At 42.7% G+C, this 9,362-nt stretch overlaps 1 protein-coding gene across 1 annotated transcript in view; it reads right to left on the bottom strand.

Moving 5' to 3' along the window:
• Positions 1 to 4,823: 4,823 nt before the first annotated feature.
• The window catches only part of LOC144805503 (uncharacterized), a 1,226,074-nt gene continuing 1,221,535 nt past the window's right edge, over positions 4,824 to 9,362 (bottom strand). The window contains exons 5-6 of the mRNA XM_078672045.1: positions 8,944 to 9,114; positions 4,824 to 7,320 (exon numbers count right to left, since the gene is read on the bottom strand). Coding sequence (XP_078528171.1) covers positions 4,824 to 6,353 — 1,530 coding nt within the window. The 5' untranslated portion in view covers positions 6,354 to 7,320; positions 8,944 to 9,114. The remainder of the gene's footprint in view (positions 7,321 to 8,943; positions 9,115 to 9,362) is intronic.

Raw genomic sequence — 9,362 nt, 5'->3', positions numbered from 1 at the left:
GATTATCTAAACAGCTCGACGATGACTTCATGCCTGGGTATTAAAGTATTCATTGCAATTAAAGACTTAAGCAGGAATAGATCTCATAATATAGGAAGGCCTGTGTACAAATGCAGCTCGATTAGCGGCTGCCTTTAACTTCTCACTTATCACTTCTCCTAATTTACAGTTTTATATTAGATGCAGACATAAATCGTGACCTATGAATATGTTTATCTATCTTTAGGTTCAAATGACCCATCTTTTCCATATGCAAGTATCAGACAGGTCGGGAACGCCTAATGGCGTTGAACTTGATAAAGCCACATTAATCACTGGTCTTGAAATACAAATGGCAGCATTAGGCACGCAGAGGTGTAATCTACATAATCTCATTATGTTCAGGGTACGGGGGAGTATTTAGGGCATAAAGCACTTTGACAAAAACATTTCTGCCACCATAGAAATTCAATCTTCCTTGTCCTACCCTAGTATACAAGTAGTACCACATTCTTTGTATACCTGAACTAAATAGGAACACAAAATAGTACCGTATTTAAAGGCCCAGTTCAGAATTACATGGAAGGTGCACTGTCCCAGACTACACAACGGTGCAGTTTTCAGTGGGTGCTATCATTCCACACAGGGGGGAGCACACCAGATTATGCTGGAAAAAACATGTGGTGCCCCAACGTAGGCGCAGTTGTAAACTACCAGTCTGCTTACATAGTAAAGCGTCTAGCCGCTATTAAGTTAGGTGGCACGTTTCCCCTGCAGGTGGTTGGGGTCTGTCACCATCCTGTCAGGTGGGGGGTATACAATCGGTGTACCTCCTGACTGCTTGTTTGCCTTTTCGCCCGTGTCAATAATACAGTGCAGTCCTTGGAGGAGTAGTCAATTTGTATTCATGAAAGACACTTGTGTTTCTCGGATGTGTAATCCCCAGATGATGCCTGAACTGTTCCCCAATGGGCTATTTGTACATCGTATTGAATTGTATGGTCTTATGAGCACTATTAATAATAAAAAAGAAAGATTTAGTGGGTGTTTATTGCCCTCCATGTCACTCTACTTCTAAGCACCTAATACAGCTTGTACAGTGCTTACTGTCATCTGCTCACTTACATTATGCTTATTATGCTTAATATAAATAGTGCACAATTTAGGCGTTTGTGTCTGCCTACAACGTGGACCTGATACAAATAGCAGTACCTACAAGGTGGATGTTACAATTCAACAAGAGTTTAGGATACGCCAGCACAGATGACTTTGCATCAACATTACGGGGCATCAGTCTTGATGGCAAGCCAACTTAAAACGTATCAGTATTGTATACATTATTATCAGAGACTATACTTGCCTCTTGGATACAACTTTATAACAGAATTTTATTAATTTGTGTACAGTTGTGTGTATACAATAAAACAACCTCCCCACCATAATTGATCTGTCTATTCATCTTTTTGGGATCTGGAGTAGCATGCTACTCGCCGAAAAGCACTTCAACACTTCATCAGGGGTAGCAAGCGTTATATAAATGCAAAACCTTCCCTCTTCTATCTCCCCACAATCTTTTTTAACCCAACTAACAGACCAAAATGTCCAGCTCTCATTTATATTTTATATTTCCCTATACTAATTCACCACGAATCATTTTTGGATCCTATTCATCTTTTTGGGATCTGGAGTAGCATGCTACTCGCCGAAAAGCACTTCAACACTTCATCAGGGGTAGCAAGCGTTATATAAATGCAAAACCTTCCCTCTTCTATCTCCCCACAATCTTTTTTAACCCAACTAACAGACCAACATGTCCAGCTCTCATATACATTTTATATTTCCCTATACTAATTCACCACAAATCATTTTTGGATCCTAGAGTAGTGTGCTACTTGCCGAAAAAGCGCTTCAAAGTTCGTATGGGGTAGTAAGTGTTATGTAATCTAAATACATTACAATTACTGTTTACATCGGGCTGCACTAACACGAGGATAGAAGGAGAGTGGGGATTAGAGTTTATCTGCCCAGAACAAAGCATACTACAGAAAGTGTGTGAACAGTCTATATGTTGTGCACCTGGCAGAGAAAAACACAGCAGAGGTGGGAAGAAGGTAGGTAATCTGATGGTCAGACCTATGTGGAAAGAGGCTATCACTTTGGGCAGAAAAGAGGGCTTACACGGAGGACTACTTTGTTTGGATGGACAGCAAGAAAGGGAGGTCTGGAAGATAAGCCTGAAGCTCACTCATCCTGCAAGCAGAGGTGATGGCAAGCAAAAAAGCAGTCTTCAAAGGAGGTGAAGAGGACAATTATGTAGGCGCTAAAAGGGAGCACACATAAGATAAGTGAGGTCAACTCCCACTAGGGCATTACGAAAGGAGAAGGAGGAAAGAGATGAGTAATGCACTTCAGAAATCTGTTAACAATAGGATCGATGGCCATGCTCAAGAGCTCGGGGTACCAGACTTGGGACTGATCGCGTTTGATCTTCTTCAGCAATCTTGGCAGAAGTGGTACAGGAGGCCGCAACTCCACTCGCAATGAAAAGGGTCGCCGAGCGACAGCCGCTTTGGAAACTCTAACACGCAGAACTGCTGACATTGAGCATTCTCTTCGGTGGCGAATAGATCTAACCAAGGCTCTCCCCACTACTGAAAGAGACCTAGCACGACCTTCGAGTGAAGATGCCATTTGTGATCCATCATGCACTGGCGGCTGAGTTTGTCCGTCCTGGCGTTCAGTGAACCTGTTAAGTGTTGAACCACCAGAGATATGCCCTGATGTTCCAGCCATGTCCAAAGGCGAAGAGCCTCTTGACATATGGTCCACGACCCCACCCTGCCCTGTTTGTTGCAGTACCACATGGCGGTGGTGTTGTCCGTGAACACCTGCACCACTCTTTCTTTGACAGAAAGAAGGAATGCCTTCAGTGCAAGATGAATCGCCCGGAGCTCCAGAAGGTTGATGTGGTGCCTGGACTTCGCCGGAGACCAGAGGTCTTTGATCTCCACCATTCCCATATGGCCGCCCCAACCCAGGAGTGACGCATCCATCACTACTGTGAACTCAGATCGGGGGAGGATAGAGCCAAAACTGTGCTGTGTCCAGAACCTCTCCGATGAAAAGGAGCTTATCGGTTGGAATCAGGTGCGACTTCAGCACGTTAACTGAGAACCCCAGCAAATGCAGGAAGTACGTCGTAGTCTGGAGGTGGGAGCCTTCAACAGCCAGTCGTCAAGATAGGGGAAGACTGGAACCCCCTGATCTGCGCAGATGAGCTGCGACCACCGCCATCACTTTCGTGAACACCCGAGGGAGGGGGGGCTGGTAAGGTCAAAGGGGAGTGTGGTAAACTGAAAATGCATGTGGCCTACCGTGAACCGTAGGTAATGCCGGTGGGCAGGCAAGACGGGGATGTGAAAGTAAGTGTCCTTCAAGTCCAACGCTACCATCAAATCTCCAGGTTCGAAGGCAGACAAGATCTGAGCCAAGGTTAACAACTTGAACTTCTCCTTTCGGAGAAAGCGGTTGATGTCCCTGAGGACTAAGCTAGGATGCAGGCCTTTGTCCTTCTTGGGTACCAAGAAGTAGTGGGAGTAGCAACCCGACCTACTTCTGGCACAAGGACGCGTTTGACAAAGAGATCCATAACTTCCTGGAAGAGAAGGGCCAAATGATCCTCCGACATGGGATGAAATCACCACAAACTTCATGACCCTTACGCACTCCGCTGCTTGCGGAACTCCGCGTTGACCGCCAGAGTTTTTTAGTCACTTTGCAGAGTTCCTCACTGAGGAACTCCGGATAGGCTTAATCTTATCATGAAAAAATAGATATCAGTCATATGTTAAGAAACAAGGGTGTGTAGAAACCTTTTGGGTGTAGTAAAATTTAAGACATTATTATTGTGATTTTTTGGGCAATTAGTTGATTTTTGCAAGCACTAACACTTCTCTGTGTAAAGTAAAGACCTTGAGAGTTTTGTAACTTTCAGATACTCAAATTGTGGATTCTGTTGCAATTAAAAATATTTCCAGGCCTGAAATTTCTTTGGAGGTTGCATGCGGGCAGCCTAAGTTATCCTGCAAGAGTTTCTTGATGAATTCTATTGCAACTACAATATGTGCTCTCTCATATAAAGTCAGGTTGTTAGAAGCTTTTCTGCAACTCAAGATACGCCTTACTTTTCACCTGGTGTGGATGTATTTCTCATGTTTAGTGAAATCTCCTTTCTGAGTATAACGGTTCTGGCTTTCCCCTCCTGTATATGGCTTTAGTCCAGTGTGAATTCTCTCATGTGAAATGACATTGTATTCAAGACTAAACCTTATCTGACATTCAGAACACACATAAGGCTTTTTTCCCCCTGTGTGAGTTCGCTCATGTCAAGTGAGAAGTAATTTGTAACCAAAACATTGCTTGCATTTCGAGCACTCCTAAGGTTTTTTCCCAGAGTGGGATCTCTCATGAAGCATAACACTGTCTTTCAGATTCAACCTTTTATGGCATAAGGATTTTCTCTAGTGTGGAGTTTCTCATCGTGAAATAGCATTTTTCTCTGCAGCTTTTCTGGCATTCAGAGCACTCATAAGGTTTTTCATCAGTATGGAGTCGCTTATATTTAGTGAGGCTGTGCCAATCAAATAGGAATTTCTGGCATTCCCAGAAATTGGTAATGTTTTTTCCCTGTGTGCGTCTGCTCATGTAGAGTGAGACTGAGTTTAAAATTGATGCTTTTCTGGCATTCGGAGAACTGAATTATTTTGATGGTGTGTTTTCTTATGGTGCTTGTAACCATCTCTACCTCTGAATATTTTCTGACATTTAGAGCACTGATAATTTATTTATATAGTGTGGATTCTCACATGTTCAGTGAGATGAGATTTTTGGCTGAAACATTTTTGGCATTCCGCGCACTGATAAGGTTTTTCCCCAGTGTGGGTTCTTATATGCTGAGTGAAACGATATTTTACACTGAAACATATCTGGCATTCGGAGCACTGATAAGGTTTTTCCCCAGTGTGGGTTCTTATATGCTCAGTGAGACTGCTTTTTACACTGAAACATTTCTGGCATTCAGAGCACCTATAAGGTTTTTCCCCAGTGTGGGTTCTTATATGGTAAGTGAGACTGCTTTTTTGATTGAAACATATCTGGCATTCAGAGCACTGATAAGGTTTTTCCCCAGTGTGGATTCTTATATGCTCAGTGAGATTGATTTTGTGACTGAAACATTTGTGGCATTCAGAACACTGATAAGGTTTTTCCCCAGTGTGGGTTCTTATATGCTGAGTGAGACTGCTTTTTTCACTGAAACATTTGTCACATTCAGTGCACTGATAACGTTTTACCCAAGTGTGGGTCCTTGTATGTTTAGTGAGCCTTCTTTTGTCACTGAAACATTTCTGGCATTCAGAGCACTGATAAGGTTTTTCTCCAGTGTGGAATCTGACATGTGCAGTTAGAAGTGATTTATCTTTGAAATCTTTTGGGCATTCAGAGCACTGATAAGGTTTTTCCCCAGTGTGGGTTCTTATATGATAAATGAGATGGTTTTTTTGGCAGAATTTTTTTTTGCATTCAGAGCATTGATAAGGTTTTTCCCCAGTGTGGGTTATTGTATGTCGAGAAAGATCTCTTTTGTTACTGAAACATTTCTGGCATTGAGAGCACTGATAAGGTTTTTCCCCAGTGTGGATTCTTGTATGTTCAGTGAGATGTCTTTTTTCATGGAAACATTTCTGGCATTCAGAGCACTGATAAGGTTTTTCCCCAGTGTGGATCTTTGTATGTCGTGTGAGATCTCTTTTTACACTGAAACATTTCTGGCATTCAGAGCACTGATAAGGTTTATCCCCAGTGTGGGCTCTTCTATGCCGAGTGAGACTGTTTTTGTCAAAGAAACATTTTTGGCAATCGGTGCACTGATAAGGTTTATCCCCAGAGTGGGTTCTTCTATGTAGAGTGAGTCCTCTTTCGTCACTGAAACATTTCTGGCATTCAGAGCACTGGTAAGGTTTGTCCCCAGAGTGGGTTAATGCATGTCGACATAGACTCGGTTTGAAACTAAACCTTTTCTGGCATTCAGAGCACTGATAAGGTTTTTCGACAGTGTGAATTCTCATCATATGTTCAGTGAGTTTAGATTTACGGCTGAAACTTTTGGGGCATTCAGCGCACTGATAAGGTTTTTCCACAGAGTGGGTTAATGCATGTTGATTTAGACTCGGTTTGCTACTAAACCTTTTCTGGCATTCAGGGCACTGATAAGGTTTTTCCCCAGTGTGGATTCTCATATGCTCAGTGAGATGAGATTCACGGCTGAAACTTTTTAGGCATTCAGAGCACTGAGAGAGGTTTTTCCCAGTGTGCATTCTCTCAAATTCAGTGAGATGAGATTGATGGCTGAATATTTTTTGGCACAGGTAACTTTTTTCTGCAACTTGGGTTATTTTGCTTTGATTGGGGCGGGTTTGAACACTGAATTTGTTCTCACAGCCCGTCTTTTTATAAAGTGTATTCCTAGAGTTAATATCTCTACGTTTAGTTTTCTCTTGCTTATATGCCACAGTAAGAGTGAACCCAATTTTAGAGTCGGGCTTGTTTAGATAATGTTCAGCACTTATCTCTAAAAGAAATTGTGTGTAATCTTCTTAACACTTGAATTGAGCAAAATATGTCTGGATGCAGCCCTGTAACACTTGTCGAAATGTTTGTAGCAGATAATAGTCTTTTGGTTATAGCCTCTCCGGCAGCAACTTATTTTGTGACTGAAGTTTTTCTCAAATCTATTAGTATAGGTTCTTAGCAATGCAGTGATAAGGTGTTAGTCTGATATTTAATGATTAAACTGAGAAGTCCCTTTTTGCACTGACGTAATGGCAGTAACTGAGGACATTAAAACATGCACAGAACTATTGTGGATCATTAGTCGCAGAACATCAGCTCCTTTTACCCTTTCTTTGTTTGGTGTAAGGTTACGGTTTGTAGTTCTGAAGACGAGAATTTATTTACATTAGCTATAGCGCAACGGTGCTAATTTAATCAGTTTTACATATCACTCCTGCACAACAGATAAGGTTGAGGCGATTTACATAGATTTACAGAACAGTACACAACAAAAGGGAACAATCTGAGATGGTCATGAACACAATAAAATGGTGAATTTTTAAGGTTCCACCAGAGTGAGCAGAGTGGGTCGAGGTGTTATATCCCGAGGCAGATAGTCTCAAACTTGCGTAACTGGTTAAAAATGGTTGTTGAACAAAGGTGATTTTCCAATCTTTTGGTTGTTAACGTGTCAGCTTCGGAGTCTTCTTTCAGAGTCTTTTCTTTGATGGTCTGCAGAAGAAACCTTGTGTTATAACTTTCTTTTATGCAGTGTGTGCTTCCTCTCTGCAATTACATGATGCTTTAGATGAACGTTATTCAGTCATGCTGAGGCAATTTGTCTTTCTGATCATATTTCACATGAGGATGCTGTGATTGGTCTTTCTCAAAACAACGAACAAGGGCTTTGACTCACCTCCAGTAAAGCAGAGTCTATTAATAGAATCAACAAAGAAGATGCCAATACTGAATCTAGATTCAAGCAAACCTTTTTGTATTCAAAGCTAACAAACAATCAATTATTAGCCGAATATTGGAATTTATCCATGGATAAATTCCAATATTCGGCTAATAATTGATTGTTTGTTAGCTTTGAATACAAAAAGGTTTGTCGACAAACGGTCTGGGCTACTTCGAGCTCCGCTGAGATGCCGCCACTGGGAGTCGGGGCCCCACAGGGCTCTGTGTTGAGCCCGACCCTTTTTAACATCTTTATGACCCCTCTGGCGGAACTCGTGGAGGCCTCGGGGGCCCAGATCGTGTCCTATGCGGACGACACGCAGCTTCTCTTCACCTGCAGGAAAGATCAATCATTCGACAGGGAGAGCATTCAGGGTTGTCTGAAGAGGGTCTTTGGCTGGTTTCAGCAGAATGGTCTTAAGGCCAACTCTAGTAAATCAGAGGTTCTGCTTTTTGGGTGCGCGTCGGAACCGGAATGGCGTGATTGGTGGCCGGCTGACATGTGCCCCCCCCGCCCAGCCGTCTGTGGCTGCCAAAAATCTTGGTGTCAAGGTCGATAATGACCTCACGTTCAGATCGCACATTCTTGGTCTGACGGGCACCTGCTTTGGCATCCTTAAGATGCTCCGGTAGTTCCTACCCCTGCTCACAGAGGAGCATAGGAAGATCATTGTCCAAGCTCTTATAGGATCTAGACTGGACTACGCTAATGCTCTCTATTTAGGGCTTCCAGAGTATCTGATCCAAAGGCTGCAGGTGGCGCAGAACTCTGCGGCTCGCGCCATCTACGGCCTTCCTAGGCGGGCAAGAACATCGGGGGTGCTACAGTCACTTCACTGGCTCCCTATCCGAAAGTGGATAATGTTTAAAACGCTGACGTTGGTGCATAAGGCACTTTCTGGCTCCGGTGCTAAGTATCTGCAGCGCAGACTGGCCTTCTACCGTCCGGCCCGCTCCTTGCGGTTGGAATCTTTGTTCCTTGCCGTGGTGCCCCGTGTGAGGAAGGCTCGCATCGGGGGTCGTTCTTTCAGCTTTAAGGCCCCCCAGTTGTGGAACTCTTTGCCCCTTGCTCTACGCAGCATTCTGAGCCTGCTCCTGTTCAGGAAAAACCTGAAGACCTGGCTTTTTAATCTTTAGGCTATTTTTCTTTTCACCTCACTTTTTGTTTTTTTTGTCTGTTCTCTGTTATGTTTTTTTAACTGCTGGGCCGCCCTCTGAAAGCGCCGGGACACTCTTGTTGAGTAGCCGTGCGCTATATAAATAAAATCATAACATAACATAACATAACATTTGGTTGAATCGTGATTGGTCTTTCTGGCATTATTTCTGATGCTGTGTGGACAGATATGACTTTGCTCTGGGTAAATGAAATGCAAAATTATAGACTTCACTTACAGTTATAGTACTTTCCTCAGCTCCCACTTCCTCGCCACACCTAGGTTTTGGAAATTGATTCAACTTAGAATGCTGGATGTGCTTCAGTTTTTCAAAATAATCCTTCTTATGGCACTAACATTCAGTTGCCTGGTGCTAAATCTTGTTTTCTTCGTCCATAATTTCAATCACCTACAGTATTAAAATTAAATAGTTAATAAATGTAAATTTCCCCAAAAATAATATATAAGCAAAATCAATGCAGAATTGCAGAATTTTGACAATGTTGAGCTGTTCTTCAGACAGAGCAGAGTGTAGTATGGTAGCCTGAGAGTACTTGGATGTAGAAGTGAGGATTTGTAGATTTTTCAACATTTTATTAAGCTCACAAAGGGTACCTGTACCCTAAGGCAGAAAGTAAAGACATATGGACTGGAACC

This window comes from Lissotriton helveticus (genome assembly GCF_964261635.1).
Source record: "Lissotriton helveticus chromosome 1_1 unlocalized genomic scaffold, aLisHel1.1 SUPER_1_unloc_12, whole genome shotgun sequence".
In the NCBI taxonomy this organism is placed as follows: Eukaryota; Metazoa; Chordata; class Amphibia; order Caudata; family Salamandridae; genus Lissotriton; species Lissotriton helveticus.
This window is presented reverse-complemented; position numbering and strand designations above follow the sequence as displayed.